Source organism: Pan paniscus, chromosome 9 (genome assembly GCF_029289425.2).
Source record: "Pan paniscus chromosome 9, NHGRI_mPanPan1-v2.0_pri, whole genome shotgun sequence".
In the NCBI taxonomy this organism is placed as follows: domain Eukaryota; kingdom Metazoa; phylum Chordata; class Mammalia; order Primates; family Hominidae; genus Pan; species Pan paniscus.
In genome coordinates this window covers 16,985,675-17,008,626 of record NC_073258.2, presented here as the reverse complement: position 1 = coordinate 17,008,626, position 22,952 = coordinate 16,985,675, and the positions used below count along the sequence as shown (strand labels likewise).

The 22,952-nt window shown below is 39.2% G+C and overlaps 1 protein-coding gene across 1 annotated transcript in view; it reads left to right on the top strand.

Annotated features, from left to right (window-relative positions):
• PSMA1 (proteasome 20S subunit alpha 1) overlaps positions 1 to 22,952 on the top strand; it is a 138,692-nt gene that overhangs the window by 16,157 nt on the left and 99,583 nt on the right. Inside the window, exon 2 of the mRNA XM_034932202.3 lies at positions 16,338 to 16,523. Coding sequence (XP_034788093.1) covers positions 16,503 to 16,523 — 21 coding nt within the window. The 5' untranslated portion in view covers positions 16,338 to 16,502. The remainder of the gene's footprint in view (positions 1 to 16,337; positions 16,524 to 22,952) is intronic.

The window sequence follows — 22,952 nt, the reverse complement described above, 5'->3', positions numbered from 1 at the left end:
CAGGCCATGGAACTCCAAAGCTCTATGTGCTTTCCGTTATAACAGTAATTGTTAAACTTTGGTACACAAGAACCATCCAGATAACTTTTACCCAGATGATAAAAATGCAGTTGCTGAATGCTAACCCCAGAGATTCTGATTCATTAAACCCGAGATGGGACTGAGGAATCTGCATTTCTACCAAGCACCTCAAGTAACCCTGAGGCAGGAGGTCTAGGAACCACATTATCCTGAGGTAGACCAGCATAGTTTCGAATAGACCCTGGAATGGATTTGAACATACTTAATGATGAGTGTTATGGATGAAATTGTGTTCATTCAAAATTTGAATTTTGAAACCCTAACCCCAGTGTGTCTGTATTAGTAAATGGGGCCTTTAAAGAGGTAATTAAGGTTAAATGAAGTCCTAATGGTGGGGCACTAATCCAATATGACTGATGTCCTTATAAGAAGAGGAAGAGACACCAGGGATGGAGGAAAAAAACTTATGAAGACACAGCAAGAAGGGGGCTATCTGAAAGCTAAGGAGAGAAGCCTCAGAAGAAACCAACCCTGCCAGCACCTTGATCTTGAACTTCTAGACTTTCTAGCCTCCAGAACTGTGATAAAATAAAGTTCTGTTGTTTAAGCTACCCAATCTATGGTGTTTTGTTATGGAAGCCCTAGTAGAGTAATACAGTGAGTTAAATTAACTTCCTGCTTATCCTAAGCTATTTACATGTGTCATATATCAGGAGCTGTCCTAAAGAAGATCCCTAATTATCATCGCTATCATAAAAATTCACATTTATATGGCATTTTATAATTTACAAAGCCTTTTCACGTGCTCTGTTACACTTGAACTTTGCAACAGCCTACAGGGTAACCAAAACTCAATAAGGCAATAGGACTTGCCCAGGTTTCTTACAAGTTGTAGAGCTGAGTTCAGGTCTCCTTACTCCAAATCTTATGCTGATTTTTTCTGCATCAGACATCACACACTTCATGATGTGCATGCACACACATCATGAAGTATGATTAATATATAAGAGACCCATCTAAGGATATGTCTTTCTTTAGCTGTAGAGAGTAAATACCTTTACTTGATTTTCTAGTTACATAAGATATGGTTTCAAGAATTTAAGAGATGTGCCAAAACGGTAATAGCATAGATAAGATAAGAATAGGTACAAGATTCCTAATGTTCAGTTCTCTTTTCAAACAATTGACTAGGCAGTAACAAAATGGTCTCATTTATATGAATTAAGATTATGCTTTTGCTCCTTCAGGGCACACACTTTTGAGTGATTTTCTAGTAGTGTTTTGCTCAAATGCCAAGTGCTATAAATTTGTAGACTGCCAGACTGTACAAAAGATTATCACTTAAGTAATAATAAAAACTGTAAATAGGGAAAAAAAAGTGAAAGAACAGTTAGAGATAGAGGAAGTGATTCCTTTACTTTCATTTTATTTTCCAGCACTTCCTCTTTAAGTTTGAATTGGCATTTGCAGAAAACAGTTCATAGAACACAGTCAACATTGTATACTACATTTCTGTAGATCCAGTACAGGAGGTAGATTCTAAGTCTGTCTTCTTCATACCCTACCATTTTATTGTTAGCTAAGGTCTTATTCCCTGGTGGCACTGTGTTAGTTTGTATCCTCTGAGAAACAAATGCCAAAACAGAATTAGACGTGCAAGTGACTTATTGTGGAAAGTGCCTATGAAAGATAAATGGAAGATAGCCAGAGGAAGTGGAGAGAGCCTTCAGACTGTGATGGAAGGCTCACAATAGGGAAAGTGGGGAAAGGAAGGAGGATTAGGTAGAAAGAGCCTTATACTACAGCATCATTCTAAGAAAGTGTCAACCAGGCCAATGTGAGGTCCTCAAGCCAAAGTCTCCTATTAAAAGGAGTCCCTCATCTCACAGGAATGGGCCTACATTATACCCTTGCTGTTACTGACTAGGAGAAGCCCAAAAGAAGTATTGCCTCAGTACTGAAACAGGGGTGGATCCAGAAGAGTAATGGTCCAGTAGTCAATTACGTTCCCTATAGCAGAAGATTTGAGTGACAAATTTTCTTTTTTGAGATGGAGTTTCACTCTTTTTGCCCAGGCTGGAGTGCAGTGGCACGATCTCGGCTCACTGCAACCTTTGCCTCCCGGGTTCAAGTGATTCTCCTACCTCAGCCTCCCAAGTAGCTAGGATTACAAGCACACACCACCAAACCCAGCTAATTTTGTATTTTTGGTAGAGATAGGGTTTCACCATGTTGGCCAGACTGGTCTCAAACTCCTGACTTCAGGTGATCTGCCTGCCTTGGCCTTCCAAAATGCTGGGATTACAGGCATGAGTTACCACGCCCAGGCTGAATGACAAATTTTCTTGATTGCCACAGTCCACCTCTTTCTCTGGACAGATCTGCTTCTCTATGCAAATTTAGGGAACACATCCTCCATGTTTCCTATGGGCCTTTCTTCCTGAGGGAAAACTTAGAAGGAAGTTAGTGAGATGAACTGGAGCCCCATTGCTGCAGTTGGGCTTGAGACTGCAACAAGGTACTTAACCTCTCCCACCTCTATTATCCATTCCAAGTCCTCTCAACCCTCAGCTATCACCTTGGCAAGTAATGGTAGCTTACCTTGTGGTGTGACCCAAACCTTCATTCCTGATGGGTCTGAACTCTTGGCAGTCATACCCTTTTCAAGTCAGGGTCGTTGTACATGTCCTTTCACAGCTACAGTGGGCCAAAGGAGTACCAGCAGGCTTCCAAGTAGATGACATAGGAGTTGCATACATATTCCTATCCTTATTGTCTATAAGCAGCACTACCTTCTCCCAATGATCAGGGTTGATTACCCCTGCCAAGATGTGACCCTATTCTTGCCTGCAGGTCTCTGGACATGAGGTGTCCAAACTGCCGTGGCAGTATCTGTAACATATAGTTCAATGAGACACTCACTGTCCTCTGGCAAGAGTGCACTCCCTCTCGGGACCTCCAGCCCTGCAGAGCCCAGAGTTGCACATATGGGGAGCCCAAAATCCCCCATTGAGAGTTATTGGGAGTGATGGTAGATAGGGCTAGTCCTGATTACACCCATCGATGGCCATTGTGTTCCTCCTGCTGATGACATGGTACCATATAGAGGTCTCTGAGTTAGCTCAGATCCCCATGTCATCTACCACAGTTGCAACAGCATCCCTTTCCCAGTTGGTACCTTTGGCTAAAATGGGGCTAGAGGAAAGGGTTCCCATACGACCAGCTAAAGGAGGAAGAATAATCCTGAGCTTCTCTCTGCAAAGGATGGCACTGCCTCCTTTGAGAGTGTTGCTTCTGAGCTGACGTTTCAGCTGTGCCTTTAGATAGCTGTTCCAGTGTTCTGTGAAGTTGGCTACTTCTAAATGATTTTGTTGTAGAAGATATAGCTAGAGCTCCCATGGTCATGAGTTCAATCCTGCATCTCCTTTACTGTGAAATGGGTCACCTGTTCAAATGTTTTTTGTGTGGTATTCTATACCCATAGATCAGACATTCTTTAAGCCCCTGGATTATGGTGCTGGCTAAGGTACTACAATCAGGAAAGACAAGCCTGTACCCAGAATAGGTGAAAAGAACCCTCTAGCCCTTGTAGTTGACTTACCACCAAGTGGCCAGTTGGTCTCATTAATAAATGGTGATATAACAGCATTGATCTCTGTTGCTGACAGGTTGGACATTCAGAAGCAGCAGAAGCTAGGTCAGCTTTGGTGATGGGAGGTCCATGCTCCTGGGCCCATGCATAGCCTGTCTCTGGCAGCATGGCCACTTTTTTCTTATGCCAAAATGTCAGTTTCAGGGTAGCCAACAACAAAGACTGGCTTATATAAACTGGTCTGGTTATTATATCTGCTTCACTGTTCACAATCTCTTCCATGGTAGATGCTTTCTATTGGGCCATAATATGTCACACTAAACTCTTCATGTTTACCTGCATACCTCTACCCCAGAACTCCTGTTCTAAAATCTTTCAATTATTTTCTTTCCAGGCCCCTGACCAGACAGCGAGGACATTGGCTATTTCCCAAGTCTATATATACTGGGCCACTTCTCATTCCACAAGAAGTCAATGACTAGGTGCACTTTTTACAGATCCACGCACTGGGAAGATTTTCCCTCTCCACTGTCTTTCAAGGCTATCCTTGAATGTGGTTGTAATGCAGCCATGGTCCATTTTGAGCTTGTACTCACATACAGAAGAGACCCACCCAAAAATCAAGCTTAAGCTTCCCTTCTACTTCAGTTGGTCATACGGGGCCCCCATATAGCCATAGGAACAAGCTAGGGAAGGGTGTTATTTCAGCTGTTGTGAATGACATGCTGGTCTGAGCTACCTGCGCATGCAATTTGCCATGTCCTTTGTCCTTCTCAGGCTCAATCCTTGATGTAATTTTCCATATTAAAGTAGACTACTGCTGGACCTATACAGCCTTGTGATTTAACATATCCAGCAGAACCAAACTTGTAATGTGCAGTTCTAGACCCATGGTCACTTTGTGCCGCATGGTGAAGCACTCTGCCTCTACCAGTCCCAGTAATTCACCAAGAGCTTTTTCTCAAAAGACATATAATTCTATGCTACAAATGGCATAGCCTTGCCCCAGAATTCCAGGGCCCTACGTTGTTATTCTCCCAATGATACTTGCCGTAAGAGACTGCATGTTTTCCCACCACTGTCACCTACACCATGAGATGTGCTGGATTGTATGCCCCAAGTGGCAGCTCTGTTTGCAGTGCAGCCTGGACCTCTTCACTCAAAGCTGGCAACTTTCTATGTCACTCAATCTAGCAGTATTCATAGGTTTGGAATACGCTGCCTCCAGAACCCAAAGAGGCCTACCAGCCACTTCATTTCCTTCTTTGTGGTGGCACACGCAAGATGCAGCAATTTTCTTTTACTTTGAAGGGGATATCTTGTCATGTTTATGACCATTGCATTCCTAAAACACTTCATTGAAGTTTCAAATCCCTGAATCTTCATAGGATTTATTTCCAACCCTCTGGAACACTGTGTCTTACCAAGGCCTTTAGCATACTAGTGCCTTCTTGCTCATTCTAAACAATCAGCATAATGTCATCAATGTAATGTATCAGATGAATGTTCAGGCAGTCCAGATTTCTTCAGAGTATATTATGACAGAAGGCAGGAACATTAACATAGCTCTAAGTCAAAAGTGTAATTGAAAATTATTATCTAACCCACAGGAATGTGAACTGTTTCTGATCCTCTCTTCTAATTGGAATAGAAAAGAATGTATTCATCATATCAGTTGCCACATACCATGTGCCTGAGACCTCATTAATCTGTTCTATTAATCACACAGTGTCTGGCAAAGCAACTGCAAGTGGGGCTACTAATTGCTTGACTCCGAACTCCTGAAAGTCTGCATAGGTACCCAGTCTTACATACTTTTCTGTCTAGAGCATCTAGGACCTAGCAGGTATTCTATATGTATTTTATGAATGGATTAATAAATTGAGTATGACATTCAAGAAGATGTCTACTAACAGGTTGATTTAGCTGATGACCCTAGCTCACAGGGTTATGAGGATTAAATGAGTTACTAAATGGAAAGTGTTTACAATAGTGTCTGGCACATAAAAAGCATTCAGTAAATCTTATCAATTGTATTTTTCCAGGCCGCAGAGAACCATCAGATATGATAGAGAGATTGACATTAAGCTAACTCCTTGACCATAAGTTTAAATGAAACGTGAGAGACATGTGTTGGCCTTTAAAGTGAAAGAGTCTGCAATATTTTTCTGAGAATGTGAGGTTTCCAAGGAAAACTCAAAAGAAAACTGATTGTAAAGCTGGAAAGAAAGAATTACTTATAGAAACAGACACTTTCATAGCTAGTGGAGAGAAAAAGGTGGTTACTATGTGCCAATTCATTACTAGCATTGCTATATTTAGGATAATTTTGAGGGCCAAATGTGGTGGCTCAGCACTTTAGGAGGCCAAGGTGGGAGGACAGCTTAAGCCCAGCAGTTTGAGACCAGCCTGGGCAACATAATGGGACCCCATCTCTACAAAAAAACAAAACAAAACATTGAAAATTAGCTGGGGGTGGTGGCGCATGCCTGTAGTCCCAGCTACTCTGGAGGCTGAGCCCAAGAGGTTGAGGCTGCAGTGAGCTATGATGGTGCTACTGCACTCCAGCTGGGTGACAGAGGGGTCTCAAATTAAAAAAAAAAAAAGAAAAGAAAGAAAGATAATTTCAGAAAAATCTCAAAGTTAAAATTTTTGACAAATGCTTTTTACTAATAAAGCAAAACATGATCTTGAAATAAAATGAATGAGTGCAATTATGCCCACTAGCCATTTCACAAAAATGGTGTTTTCCATTACCTAAATGACTATTTCCATATAAAAATTAATTAAAAGTACACTCACAGTTTTCATCTCTGACATAGGTCAATGTAACAGCTAATACAGGAAAACGAAAAGGTATAATAACAGGACATACACACCCCTACTCTTCATTAGAAGAAAAAAGAATATTTTTTCTTGTATAATACTGTGATTTGAGAGGCCTTAAAGCTGATATTCTCTGACATTAGCTTTGTGGTCAAATTTAAAATGATCTTGATAACTCTCAGGAAACCCCAAGTCTCATAAAACTTTCCCAACAATTTTCACAATGAGAGCTGTGAAATAATTTCAGGGTCTCTAGGAAAGAATCCACACTTGCTACTTTTAAGAAAGCTAGGAAGTGGGTTGTTGGACAAGATCTAAACATGAATTCTTTCATCTACAAAAAAAGTTGAGCCACTATGAAGAATTTCCAGTGGCCACTCTGTTATCAATATCTCACAACTAGGTCTAGACGACCTCAAAACTTGGGAAATTGCTTTGCTGCTTTATTGCCAGTATCTCTGTCTTTACAGAGCCTTCCAGAATAGAATCACTAGATTGAATTTATTCCTCCAGAAAGTCAGTTGCTTATTAGCACTTTTAACATCCAGATGGTTTGAGACAAAGGCTAAACCAGGGATAATTCCCAAGTATAAACAGTGGAAACTCTCTTTTGCTGAGGGACTCTAGTCTACTGGGCTATGGGCCAGGGCATGGGTTTCTTTTGCAACATCCCAACACTGCTGTGGCCTTTTCTATAACCCTTGCAAGTGAAGTCACCTGAAAAGCCAAGAGTTAAACTGGCTGTACAGTCTGAACTGTGAAGTTTGGAAATAAATTCAAATGGACCAATAGCCTGGATCTGTTTCATGAATAAACAGAGGAGTTCAGGCTTAGGACCCTATAAAGTTAAGTCAATATTAGTTATAGAGGAAATCCTGTTTGTTCTTCTTCTGTTGTAATTGTCTTTTTAAAAAGAACTCAGGTAGAGCTTTGGGGTATGTTATAATGCTCAAAACATCCTTAAAACATACACATACACATACACACACACACACACACGCACACACATGAGTGTTTATAACCAAGAAGAAAGCAAATCACTGTTGTCCTTACTGTTAGGTACACGAGAATTAAAAGTGTTTGCTCAATATCCTTAAAAAATACAACTTAAAATGCCCTAACTTATGAAATGGGAAATACTTATCTAGGTTCTGATGCCATATAGTCACCTTATCATGATTATTACAATAAAGATAAGTAAGTGATTGCTATTAAAGCCCTTTAGTTATGCTGATTTGGCACAAATTTTTCCCAGTACTCATGACCTAGAAATTACACATAACAAGGTCTGAGTAATCCAGTGTTTAAACTTTGAGGGTACTAAGAGAGTGATTTCTAACCTCTTTGAAATTATGACACCCTATTTTGCCCATTAGACATCACAACTCTTGCTCCTGTTATACTGTCTCCACACACTCAAGGAAAACAATTAATCTATTATATGATATAAAAAACACTTAAATGAATTTAAATTAATCTTAATTTCTTCAGGCTTTTACTTGTTTTTCTTTATAATTACCTCTTCTTTGAAGCTGAGTCACCCTAGGTTTAAGCCAGAATTAACCTCTCCTCTTCGTGTATTCTTTTAGCTCTTTATGTGGTATAAATCTATATTACAGATTTTTTTTTGAGACAGGATCTCTCTCTGTCACCCAGGTTGGAGTTCAGTGGCACTATCTCAACTCACTGAAGCCTCGATCTCCTGGCTCCCCTACTTCAGTTTACCAAGTAGCTGGGACCACAGGTGTGCACCACCACACTCAGCTAATTTTTTTTATTTTTGTAGAGGCAAGTTTTCGCCATGTTGCCCGGGCTGGTCTTGAACTCCTGAGCTCAAGCAATCTGCTTGCCTCCCCCTCCCAAAGTGCTGGGATCACAGGCGTGAGCTGCCATGCCCAGCCTATATTACAGTATTTTTAAATCATATTTTTGTTGATTAATTTTAAGCCTTTCCCCCTGGCTTAAATGTAAGGGCCATGTTTATTCATCTTTTTTCCAGAATTTCTAGCACAGTGCTTAATACAAAGGGAGATTCAATACATGCTAGATGAAGGAATAATGAATGAATGCACAATGGCTGTGGAGGCAGAAATATACCAGCATGTCAAAAATATCAACCCAAGAATTATTATTCTAGTAGCTTAAAGATATGCCTGTATAAGATCATCTGTTACAGAACTTAAATCCAGTGAGAAAATGGATGCAAAAATACTTTATAAACTGTAAAATCATACACAAATGTGAGCAAATGTCACTGTTACTTACTATTTAGTATCCTTCAGGGAATAGTTTCTGAATTTATGAATCAAACTTTGAAAAATAGAATGAACTTAACTCATTGGAATAGTAGGACCATGAAAGGAATAATAAATGGAAGCCAGTTAACAACAAGTTGTCATTTGTCTATAATGTAATGCAGTAGGAGTTCAGTTTTGGAAAACCAGGCCTTGGTGACATCTTTAAAATACTAATTTTTGTGTCCTGGTTTATAAATGACCATTCCTTTAGATGCTTAGGATTTGGATAATTCCATATAGTATTCCCAGAAATATGTGTTACCAGGTACAAAACATACAGGCTTGATTGTTCAAGGAAACATGTATTACATTTGGATAACTCTACTGAGAGGCTAAAATAACTGATTCATTTTTGAAGTGACCATTGATAGTAAACTTCAGCAGTTCTAGAAGAGGCAATAAACATATCAGGGCAATTTGACAGGCTACTGTGGTTCAAACAGATGTTAGTGGTAGCCAAAGTTCACAAATTATGTCAATGAAGCTGGATTCCATTAAGTCAATCAGTAACTAAGGAAATAGTTAATTGAGATACAATCACAAGCTAGAAAAGCAGGATAAATTAAAGAAGTAAGAGGAATAATCACATTTCTCGATAATCACATGCTATCAGACAGCAGAATCTGATGTCTGGAAGATAAAGCAGGCAGATTTCAAAAATGGAAAAGGAGGCCATAGGCTAGAGCATGAGTAATTCCATAAAAGCGGTCAAATGGGAATCTTTCTGAAAAGCAAATGATGTCCTCACAGAAGGAAATTGCCTAAAAACTACTAGAACATAGTTTCTATGCTACAAACATAATCTGGCCAAAGTCATCAGCTAGTAAGTTGCAAAATGGATTTTCAAAACCAGGTTGACACCAAAGCCCATGTCCTCCACACTGTACTTCTCTCTCCTAGGCAAGGAATAATCAAGGTATGTGCCAAGCTCCCAGGCTGTGTTGTTCCTTACACCTCTCCTGATTCCAGTTTCAGTAAAGCCATGAGTCACAGCAGCGGTAACAGTAAGAAGCTTTCAGCTTGTCCAGCTCACTTGTTAACCCCATATATATATACACACACACATACACATATATATATATATACGTATATATATATTTCAAAAAAAAAGGACAATAAAGAGGCTGAAGATGAACTCAAACCAAGTAGCTGATTTTCTGAAGCAGCTAACCTATTTCTGAGCTAACAGTGTGTGTTAAATTCTTACTTCTGTATTCTCTCAGAATTAGAGAGAAATGTCCATTCACTCTTTCATTTAACAAGCAATTATTGAGTGCTTACCCTGTGCCAGTCACTGGAGAAGCAGAGATTAATAGAAAAAGATTTCTGCTGTTAGAATCACATAGTTGAGGAAGGAAGGGGGAAGTAGAAACAGACAAGCAAATGATTATAGTACAATGTAGCATTGATATTGAGAACTAAAAAAAGAAATTAACAGTAATAAATATAGGGATGCTACATTGGGGGAAATATCCTTTCCCAATTTTTGGCGTTTCCTTCCAGATGGAGAAGATTCCACTAGTGTGGTATTCCCTAAACTTTGTCCACCCCTCAACTCTTTCCTTCCCAGAGAAGGAGAAATTACTTAATCTGATTGATTAGTATGAAAAAAGAAAGTGGGCATGCAACACAAGCCCCTTATTTTCTCCCTCCACACCCACTCTCAGCAGGCAGTCTGAAAAGAAGATAACTTCTGTTCTCCCATGCCCTGTGTTTTTCACAGACTGGCTTCATGTAAGAAAGCCTAGAGAAGTCCAGCACTGTCTGTGACTAGGGATTCACTATTAGGAATCCCTTTTGTTCATAGATACAAACCACATTCTCCACCATCAGTTTAATCTGTACTAAATGTGTTATTTCTCAAGAGGCAATATAATGTAGTGGTTAGGTTCATAGACTCTGGAGCCAAACTGGTTCATACCCTGGGTTTGCTACTTAATAATAGCCATGAGACTTTGGGTCAGTTGCTTAACCTCCCTGGGGCTTCAATTTCTCCACCTACAAAATAGGGCTAATAGTATCTACTCACAGGATGATGTGAGGATTAAGTGAGTTAACATATCTAAAGCACATAGAACAGTGCCTGTTACAAAATAACTTCTCCAGAAGTTTGAGCTATCATTACTATTATTATTATTTTAACCTTTATCTATTGTAATCTTATTTCTCAATTTGTTGAAAACTCAAGCAGGAAAAAGTGTTATTAATATTTATTGGGATCTGATCGGGCACAGTGGTTCACACCTGTAGTCTTAGCACTTTGGAAGGCTGAGGCAGGCAGATCATTTGGGTCAGGAGTTCGAGACCAGCCTAGCCAACATGGTGAGACCTCCATCCCTACTAAAAGTATAAAAATTAGCCGGGCATGGTAGTGCTTGCCTGTAATCACAGCTACTCAGAGGCTGAGGCACAAGAATAGTTTGAGCCTGGTAGGTGAAGGTTGCAGTGAGCCAAGATGGCACCATGCACTCCAGCCTGGGTGACAGAGCAAGACTCTGTCTCAAAAAAAAAAAAAAAAAAATACTGTTGGGATCCTCCAACTGTCACCTCCAATAGTTAGGGAAGTTTAAGAAATCTTACACAGTTCTTACAGTCGTTGCCCTTTTGTTTATAGTTCTTGGCTCTTTACTGGATGAAATTTGGAAGATTGTATCAGTAGGTGCCAGATGCCAAGCCAAGCATCTCAGACTTCAGCCCAAATTGGTTTGAGGTTGATGCCTCTGATTTCCATGGGTAAGGCAGGCAGGCAGCTCTTTACTTGATTCTCAAAGATTAATCCCATGTCCCTCAGGTTATCTGCACATTCTAGAGATCCCCTCTTGCTCTGGCCTCTGCGTGTCCTACTGTGGTCTTTGCAAAACCCTCCTAGGAAGAGAAGGCTCTTTCCCACCTAGTCACAATGATTCTTTCCCTGGATTCAGATCTGCCTTTCAGGAGTTCAATGAGGGAAACAAACAGGTAGGCTAAAACAATTGGAATACAAAGTATTAAGTACAGTTAAAAAGAGATCTAAATGGTACCACAGAAGTGGACCAGTCAGGACAGGAAACAGATGGCATACTGAAAAGGAGTGATTAAAGAGAGTTTAATAAGGAATTTATTTACAAAGGTATAGGCAGTTAAGGACAGTGAAGCATCAACAGTGAAAATTGCTCCTACACCTAGGCCTGAAGAAACAAAGGGAAAGAGCTATTACCAAACTTCAGAAAGCAAGCTATAGGAGAGAGCTACCTCACAGGAACTCTGTTTCAGGTAATGCAGCCCCTGCCAATCCAAGGCCTGGAAGAGAGGGATGTAGGAAAATATTACAATTGTACTCTTCTGTCCTCTGAGTTTCTTTCAGGGTGTCCCACTGTTCAAATCTACCAGAAAGTCAGAGGACAAGGAAACCTGTTACTGTCATCCAAAGAGGTCAACCTCTGAGGACGCAGGGCAAGTAGAGAATGCTGGAGAGGGGATCTCAAGTGGCCAGCAAAGAACAACCCAGCACAGAAGCGAAGGGACTAACACTTTCTTAAGATTTCATAAAAGACCTTTTAAAGGAGGTTATATTTGAGATAGGCACTGAAGGATAAGTAGGGGTTTACCAAATAGAGAAGTGAATAAGACATTTTAGGCAAAAGGATAGCATTGTCAATATCTCATAGGTATACAAAAGAACTTGCATGGGTTATATATTCAGACAAGCAATCCCATTTGGCAGAAGCACATGATGCTTCTGGAGAGATGGGTCTGAAAAGAAAAGTTAGGATCAGATTATAAAGGCTCTTAAGTGCCATGCTAAAATGACTGGACTCGATCCTGTAGTTAATGAGGATCCGCTCAGAAACTTTCAGAGAAAGAGAGTGACATGAGCATAGTTTAAGTTAGAAAAAGATCCCTCCAATGGCAGTGTAAAGGATGGACTAGAGTACTGAAAGACTAAAAGCAGGAAGATCATTTTGGGGATCTTTGCCATAGTCCAGGCAAGATAAAGGTGAATGGCACTAAAGCAGTGGCAGTGATAAGGAAGCAAAGATTCTAGGCATTTTCTGAAGATTTAATGAACAGAACTGGATGACCTAGTAACTATGAGGAATGCAGAAAAAGGCAGGCTCTAAATGAGAATCAAATTTCTAGCTTAAGAAACTAGATCGATGGTGGTACTATTAATTAGGAGAGAAAATTCAAGCAGAGTAGCTTTGTGTGAGACTGCATGGATTTCATCTTTCTGCGTACTGAGTTTATTATGCCTATGGATCACTAACAGAAATATCTAGATGGCAATGAACAGTAGAAGGCCAGGCTCTGAAGAGAGATCTAGGAGCCAGATGTACAGTCTGGAGAAGAACAATTCATTATTTGGGGTTTTTTTTTTCAGCTTATATGAAACATATTCACCAAATTTTTCTCAACCTCTGTAACAAAGGAAAAAATGTTACTCATCATATAATGAAATAAACCACAGAGTTGGAAATAAATCCACTGATGACACTTCTTACCAGGGGAGAGTTTTTCATCTGTTTGTTAATAATAGAAACTCCTAACTCAGAATTGCATGGTAGTTTAGGAGTATTTTTTAAAAAAACAAACAACCCTCAGTTTTTAAAACTGAGTACTGTTTGCTTGTTATATTTAACACTTGGTTATTTTGTAAATAATATCCAAATTTTCCATAAAAGCTTCATTTTATTATTTAAACCCATATCCCAGTGACATGCAATTGTTCTTCAACTGAGACATTTGATAATACTGTGACAAGCAGAGTTCTTTTCTCATAGTAAGTTCAATATAAATATTTACTGGATGAATGGATAGGTAGAAGGATAAATGAAAGCAGCAGAGTGTGATAAAGTAATTTTGATTTTGTTGTAAATGTGATATATATAAATGTATGAAAAACTGTAATCAAGAGAATTACAAATGGTCTACTTTTGTTTCATTTGTGGAAGATGCCAGAATTATTTAGACAACTGCCTGTTTCTCCTTTGTGTCCAGAGGCCTCAACCACCTTACTTAAAAAGAACTGAAATACTGTTCTTCTAGTTCTTTGCTGTATAAAATGAGCACAGGTATAGGGTTTCACTACTTTACTTCTTTTGTGTAATTTCCTACATAATTATTTTGAAATCTCAGAAATATAGTTCTGATTATCTGAAACCAATGGAAGTCTGTCCTTAATACCACATAATGAGGCACAGTAGAACCAGTTGATTTTTGGCTGGGCACAGTGCTCACGCCTATAATCCCAGCACTTTGGGAGGCCGAGGTGGGCAGATCACCTGAGGTCAGAAGTTTGAGATCAGACTGGCCAACATGGTGAAACCCCGTCTCTACTAAAAATACAAAAAATTTAGCTGGGCATGGTGGTGCACACCTGTAATCCCAGCTACTTGGGAATCTGAGACATGAGAATCACTTGAACCTGGGAGGCAGAGGTTGCAGTGAGCCGAGATGGTGCCACTGCAGTCCAGCCTGGGCACCATCTCGGCTCACTGCAACCTCTGCCTCCCTGGAGCAAGACTCCATCTCAATTTAAAAAAAAAATTGATTTTTAACTCCTAACTTTATACATGACCAATATGTGACTTAATAAACCTATTTAAAATTATTGAGTTTATTACTGTATTTTACATTATTAACTTTATTACAGACTTTATTTGTTAAAATCCTCTATTCAAAATAACTTTAGAAAAAATGTTCTGCTTTGGTGGTTGTCCATCCAGTGAAATTTGGAATGAGTCATTAATACACTGCATAACCATGTTCCTTCCCTATCTCCATCTTAATGTAGTTCCTTGTCTTCAATGGGCACCATTGACACTGCATCTTTTATCACTCATCTGCCCAGCCCTCCCGGCCCACAAAATAAATGGAAAGATTTCTTCCTAACTCCTGCCCTTTCTAAGGAAGGAAGTATAGGCACATGGTCTAAAGAGGACTGGACCTCAAGTTAAATTATGACCAGGCCCAGTCACCCACAGATCATATGATCTCTGGGTAAACACAGCCTACTCTAAATGACTAAGTTAAAGGTAGCAGGAAGATACAGAGGATACTAAAAATGCTTGACAAATTTTAAATTTCTGTTGAATATTTTAAAAATATTTTATTTATATCTCTTTCCTAGAGGGTACAGTCTATGTCCTAGTCATCTATGTATTTTTCTTTTCACCTAGCACAATATCAGTTGCTAGTAGAATGAATTAAGAAACTGCTCCATACATTTTTTTTCTAATTTTCTGCATTATCTAATGTTTCTTTAATGCAGATAAACTGCTTATATGATAGTTAAATGTCTCTTTCCTGTTTTAAATGTATATATTTTATATAGATATATTGTACACAATAATACATATATGATCATACTTTCAATTGAAGGAAAGTAAGGAAATAGTTTAAAACTGACTTATGAATCAATACATAATACAATTTCAACATCTTATGAGAATTGTGTGTTACACTACATAATATTTAAATACAAATTATATTTTTCTGCTATTCTAAACACCATGGTTAGCAAAAACTGAAATGAATGTTTTGTTTTCCTATGACACAACTGGGTGAAAAGCAGAACTACACATAAGTTTCATAATAAAACTTCACACCACATCATACTTGTCTTTTGTCAGGTTTTGTTACATTCCTCCTAGCTCAACCAAGACTCCCTGGGGCTGGCAAACAGGGCAAAGTTTGAGTCAAAACCATGCACTTCCTTTCAGCTTTAGAGATGCACTTACAATTTTGGGGGAAACCAAAAAACAGCTGTTTTTTCCTCCAGATGTGGCAAGTCTGTCACTTTCAGTGTTTATTCCAACTCCAAACTCAGCACAAATAAAGACAATTGCCTGGGAAAGGAAGGGGATAGAGGCTGGAGAATCCAAAAGTTCTATTCCACTCAAAATAAGGTATCAATGTTACAAGACTCCTTTGAAAAGAGACAAAGTTGGGAAGATGGCAGAGCAGAAAGGGAAAGAAGGAGAGAAGAGAGAGAGAGCATGGAAGGGAGGGTGGGAAGAAGGAGGAAAGGAAGGAACAATCTAGTGAGGAGTATGTGTCATTACCAAAGATTAGGATTAACCCAATCTGTGGTCCTGGGATCCAACAAAAAAAAATGCACACCTGACCTAATTGTATTCATTTGTCAAGAGGCCGGTTCCATATCGGAGACAGGCTGTATTCATAGATGATTTTAAGGACAGTTTAAGGCATAGAGTTTTACTCTAAAAACTGAGAAACAAAAAATCCTTCATTGTAGAATTTGTTTTGTTGCCCTATCTCTACTATTTATACTTTTCCACTTTAGCTATGCACAGAACATAACTAATTTTCTCTCAATTTTTCAATTCTTTTGCTGTATAATAGTTAACATTTATTGACCACTAACCTCATTTTAAGGACTGTGCTAAGTATTTTACATACTTTCCTGGGGAAGCACTTATTCCTCACTTTTGATATTTCCCTCCACGTGGGGAACATCCATTAGAGTAACTCTCCTGGCCTGTATCTACTTACCCCCAGGAGAGGAGAAGAGAGTTTGGTGAGTTTGAGATGAGGAACAGGATGTCTGATGAAGATCTAATATAACTCATGTTCCTTTTCCCTTCTCCATTGTCTTTCAGGTATTCCACCCTGCAAAAAGCATGTATTCATGGTCAGCTCTCAGCAAGGCCAGTAGCAGAGTGGTAAAGGCCTTGGCCCTCCAAGGCTGGGAAAAGACAATGACAAGTCAAATCCAGACCTATGTTGGATGTTGGTCTACTAGGTGACTGTCTCCTGGAAATGTTATGCAGCTCAGCAAGGTGAAGGTGAGAATATCTTTGCTTTTTGATAAAACACAGAATGCATAGATTTCACATCTCACTATGTGAGCCCCCACAAAACAAAACCTAGAGGAGCATGTGAGAAAAACGCATGTCTAGGCTAGAAAACAAGAGAAAAAAAGAAAAATGTCTGTGTAAGAAAGCAAAGGAAAGAAGATGCTCAAATCCAGCAAATCATACCAGCCTTGTCATAGGCACAAAAAGAAAGGGATTAACCTAAGTTACAAGGTGAATTATCATGAAATCAGATGAACCTTTCTGAAAAATAGTCATGGGACAAAGGAGGGATATATAACACCAGAGGCTTAACCCTTTCCTGCAGAGAAAAAAATGTAACTGAAAGAAATGCCACTCAAGGCTTGTGACATTCAAAGTGAAGACAAGATAAGGTCTTATGTAGTACATGACATAGGTGTAGACACTCACTAGACTGAAAGGAGTACATGTTTCCAAAGCAGCTTTAATTCACGTCTCTGCTGAGGGTGATTACAATAGTAGGAAGCAGGAGGCAGGTCTTAGGCCATAGCAAGAGGTACAGGCAATAGCCTCTGTGGCACAGGATTGAGATACCTGTTCATAAGACATCTCGGAGGCTGTGTCACTAGACACAGCCCCACTCTTATCAGCATGGGGTGCCAGAAACATGAGACTCAATGGGAAAATAAAATTAAGAGGATTTGAATATGTTATAAAGGAAAGGCACTTTGAGTAAAACATATTAATTGGGGCTGCCATCATGTGAAGATTTTTAAACTTTTGTAGAACCCAGAGGTGTTGCAAATGCCGCTCTCTGAGAAAGCAGATAGTATGCAGAAGTGGCTCTTCCTCTGATATTGGAAGTAAAAGATTAACTTATTGATGGCTGACTTCTCCCAACTGAGTTTAAGCTCACAATTTCCTGACTCCTGAAAATTGGCTGTGACTGCCACCAAACTGTATCCAGAAACCCAACCATTTGTCACCTCCCCTGCTATCACATTGGTCCAAGCCACAATCATGTCTTCTTTAGATTATTGCAACAGTTTCCTAAATGGTCTTCCTGCTGCTGCACTTACCCTTTAGAGTCTCTTCTCAGCAAAGCATCCAGGTGATCGTGTTAATTCAAGTCAGTACCTTGTTCTGTACGCTGCACTGGCTTCCTATCTCATCAGAATGAACACTACATGGTCTGCCCTCTGTATCCCCCTGATCTCATCTCATCACTCTTCACCTTGCTCACTGCACTCCAGCCACATAGGATTCCTTGCTGTTTTGTAAACACTCCAGGAATACTCCTGCCTCCTGTTTTTGCATTTGCTATTTCCTCCACCCTAAAATGATCTTTCACTACATAGGCACATGGCTTGCTCTTTAACATCCTCTAGGTTTTTATTCAAAATAGTCTCCCTGGCTCTCCTAGCTAAAATTCTAATCCCCTCTCAACATCTCATAACTCCATTCTTTTATTTTTTTCTCCTTATCATGTCACTAATATGCTAAATATTTAATTATCTTATTTAAAAAAGGTCTTCCCCAAAAGAATGCAATTTTGCTCCATGAAGGCAAGAATCTTTGTCTGTTTTATTAGCTGCTAGAATATCTCCTGATACATAGTAGGTATTCAGTAATTATTTGCAGTATGAATGAATGAATGAATCCTGATGAGACAAGCCTGGATTATCTCCATCCACCTATCGTTATGCAGATAACTTTGATATGGTCTTTGGACTCACCAAGTGATGTGATCTGGAACCATAATTTTCCTATAGTATCAACATTACAATCTAGGGATTAGCTTGCTTTCCAAATTGCATAGTGACTGAGCTAGAACTCTTATAATTCAGTATGCTCTAGGAATTCTTTGGACTTTATTTTATTAAGTGGGGATCATGAAAACAAATTCTGAGTTCTTGAAGGAACTGCATCCATTCTAGGAACTGCGCTACTGAGGGAAACGAACACCACATCTGCCTTCTCTTGACCAGGACTGAGTAGAGTAAGAAATGAGGAAAGACAAGTTTTGTACTTTAACTTTTTTAAACTTTAACTCATAAAGTCAAAAGAATTTGATTTAGGGCTTTAATCTCTTTGGGTTTTAACTTATTTAGACTTAACTTGCAAGGGAATCTAATATTTTTTACTGTAATTTCTCCCTGGAATTTGATAATGGGAAGAAGTCTATATTCAGATGTGAAGCATCTTATTATTTTATATATTTTATACATAATATGTATACTTTTATATTATATATAATTATTTTAACATATATAATCATATATATTTTATATGTATAAAATACAGACAGGATCTTGCTTTATATTCATATAATTATATATTTTTAACATATATAATCATATTTTATATATATATAATTTTTTTTGCCTTTTTTAAATTTTATTATTATTATACTTTAAGCTTTAGGGTACATGTGCACAACGTTCAGGTTTGTTATATATGTATACATGTGCCATGTTGGTGTGCTTCACCCATTAACTCGTCATTTATCATTAGGTATATCTCCTAATGCTAACCCTCCCCGCTCCCCCTACCCCACAACAGTCCCTGGTGTGTGATGTTCCCCTTCCTGTGTCCATTTTATATATATATAATAGAGACAGGGTCTCGCTGTATGACCCAGGCTTAAGTGCACCCAGGCTCATAGCTCACTGCAGCCTCCAACACCTGAGCTGAAGAGATCCTCCTGCCTCAGTCTCCCAGGCAGCTGGAACTACAGGCACATGCCAGCAAGCTTGGCCAATTTTTAAATTTTTTGTAGAGATGAAGTCTCACCATGTTGCCCAAGTTGGTCTCAAACTCCTGGCCTCGGTGATCCTTCCACCTCAGCCTCCCAAAGTACTAGGATTACAGGCATAAGCCACTGTGCCTGCCTTGTTATATACACTATTATTGGGGTGTTTTTATGCTGTCATTCAGTGCCATTGTAGAACTTCTGATGGGCTATATACATGTTACATCCATGAAAATCCACTGCTCACACTTCCTGCTGTAAGGATCATAATGGACTGATGGCCTCTGGACCCATCATCATGTTCACACTGAGGCCACACTTCCTGCTAGCTGCTTCTACCAATGACTGAAGATGACTAGGGTACTAAAACATGCCCATTCCAGTGAAATAGAACTCTTCCAACAAGGAACTTTGGCTGAAGGATTTTCCATCAGCCAGGTTTAACCTTTCTAAGAACTGCTGCATTGCAGTCTAAGATTCTTCCTACCCAGTTGTCCTTCCTTCCCTCTCTTCTTGCACAGATGTCAGACCTACACCATGCTTTGGAGGCATTCCCTGCCTTCACCTGCTCCCTCCGTCAATAAATCTCTTCCATTTCTCATCCTTTCTTGGCATCTGCTTCTCAGTGGACCCAAAGTTACATACTATATAATAGGACAACGTGGCTAGACATCATCTGGGGTGGGAAATTGATTTTCAGCCAGGGGTACAATGTTGCCTACAAGTTAATTTATCTAATGTATTACTCTGGCCTATTTCAGAGCATTCTGGGGTCAGAAGCAACCCTGGACAGTACCAGGAGGACCCACAGAGCATCACAATTAGTGTTAGGAGAACAGCCTTGTGAAAGTAAGAATAGAATTATCTTGATAGTCTGCTGATCTCTTCTCCACAAGAGGATAGCTACAGCTTGATGGAATATAGGCTAAATGGTCAAGCCCAATGTATTAAAAGAATTAGAGTCTGGGAAATGTTCAGAGCGAAAACTTTTCCTCTACTCCAGTGTTTCTTTCCTTGTGGAAAGAGCTTCACTGGCACAATACTCCTGTCGGCTCTCTGCCAACCTCTCTCACTCCTCCCCAGGGAAACACTGGTGACTTTCCTTATTGATAAGTTTGGAAGAAGAATTTTACAATGCTCATCTCAGCTCCTTCCTCCTTCATTTTAACATAATATCCACAGAGAGTATGCACTCTATTCTGTTCCTCTATATCATATATTTTACAGGGGCAGGCTCCTGCACAGGGAGACCAGCAGGTCCAGCTGGTCTGTATGCCTGGGGCTATGTGTCAGTAAGCCTATTATTCCCACACATCTAAGCCACATCCTCAATTCTGGCCTTTAGCAGCTTATCAGGTGATATTGTGACTGCTATTTATTTTTTCCTTTTTGCCTTATAATTGATACAGAATTCCAGTGGAGAGAAGGTACTATATTCCCTTTTTACCTAGCAGAAAACAGGTGTATCAACTTCTACAAGATTATACAGCTAATAAATGTCAGAATTAAAAATCAAGAAAAAGTCCTTAGCCTCTCTGCTTTTTAATGTTGTCATTTCTTTTTATAGCTCTGTTTCATGATAAAGGCTTTTGATGCACATGAATTAGAAACATCCAATTACTGAATACATCAGTAGTTTTGATAAGGTTTGGTCCTGTAGGCCTGCATTTATTTATCCTGGATTTTTAAGGTTTTTAAACTATAAATTGTTACATTTGAAATCTCTCCCTGAGGGTCTTGACAAATATTTCAAAACAGATTCTTTTTTTTTTTCTTTTTCATTCAGACAGGGTCTCACTCTGTAGCTTAGACTGGAGTGCAGCAGTGTGAACACAGCTCACTGCAGCCTTGACCTCCCTGGGCCCAGGTGATCATCCTGAAAAGAGGTGATTTCATTTCCCAACTTCAGACTATACTATAAAGCTACAGTAACCAAAACAGCATGGTACTGGTACAGAAACACATAGACCAATGGAACAGAAGAGAGAATCCAGAAATAAAGCTGCACACTTATAGCCATCTAATCTTCAACAAAGTTGACAAAAATAAGCAATGAGGAAAGGACTCTCTATTCAATAAATTGTGCTGAGATAGCTGGCTAGCCATATGCAGGGCAATGAAACTGAGCCCCTACATTTTACCATATACAGAAATTAACTCAAGATGGATTAAAAATTTAAATGTAAGACCAGAAACTAGAAGAATTCCAGAAGAAAATCAAGGAAATGCCATTCTAGACATTGGCCTTGGGAAAGAATTTATGATGTTCTAAAAAGCAATTACAGCAAAAGCAAACATTGACAAGTGACACCTAATTAAACTAAAGAGATTCTGCATAGCAAAAGAAACTATCAACAGAGTAAACATACAACCTACACGTTGGGAGAAAACGTGAATATTTTCATATTTGCAAAGTATGCATCCAATATAAGTCTGATATCCAGAATCTATATGGAACTTAAACAATTGAACAAGCAAAAAACAAATAACCCTAATTAAAAATAGGCAAAAGAAGCCAGGCACAGTAGCTCATGCCTATAATCCCAGCACTTTGGGAGGCTGAGGCAGGAGAATTGCTTGATTCCAGGAGTTTGAGACCAGCCTGGGCAACATAGTGAGACCCCGTCTCTATAAAAAATAAACAAAGTTAGCGCCAGGCATGGTGTTGCATGCCTGTAGTCCTAGCTACTTGGGAGGCTGAGGTAGGAGGATCACTTGAGCCTGGGCGATTGAAGCTGCAGTGAGCCAAGATCACGCCATTGTATTCCAACCTGGGTGACAGAGTGAGACTCTGTCTCAAAAAAATAAAAAAATTAATGGACAAAAAAGACATGAACAGACCACTTCCCAAAAGAGGACACAGAAGTGGCCGGGAAACATGAAAAGATGCTCCACATCGCTATCCTCAGAGAAATGCAAATCAAAACTGCAGTGATATACCATCTCACACCAGTCATAATGGCTATTATTAAAAGTCAAAAAACAACAGCTGTTGGCAAGGCTTCAGAGAAAAGGGAACACTTATACACTGTTGATGGGAATGCGAATTAGTTCAGCCACTGTGGAAAGCAGTTGGAGATTTTTCAAAGAACTTAAAACAGAACTATTACTCAACCTAGCAATCCCATTACTAGGTATATATCCAAAAGAAAATAAATTCTTCTACCAAAAATGCATATGTATTCTCATGTTTATCACAGCACTATTCACAATAGCAAAGACATGGAATCAACCTAGATGCTCATCAGGGGTGGATTGGATAAAGAAAATGTGGTATATATAATAACCCATGGAATACTACACAGCCATAAAAGGATGAACTCATGTTCTTTGCAGCAATTAGAGGTCATTATCCTAAGCAAATTAACACAAGAAGAGAAAACCAATTACCACATGTTCTCACTTATAAGTAGGAGCTAAACATTGGGTACTTATGGACATAAAGACGGCAGCAGTAGACTCTGGGAATTACCAGAGGAAGGAGGGAGGGAAGGGGGCAAGGGTTGAAAAACTATTAGGTACTATACTCCTTACCTGGATGATGGGATTATTCATACCCCAAACCTCAGCATCACATAATATATTCAGGTACAAACCTGTACATGTACCTCTAACTCAAAAAAGTTGAAAATAATTAATTTTTAAAAAGAGGTGATTTCAAGAAAAATCTAACTTCTAACTACCTT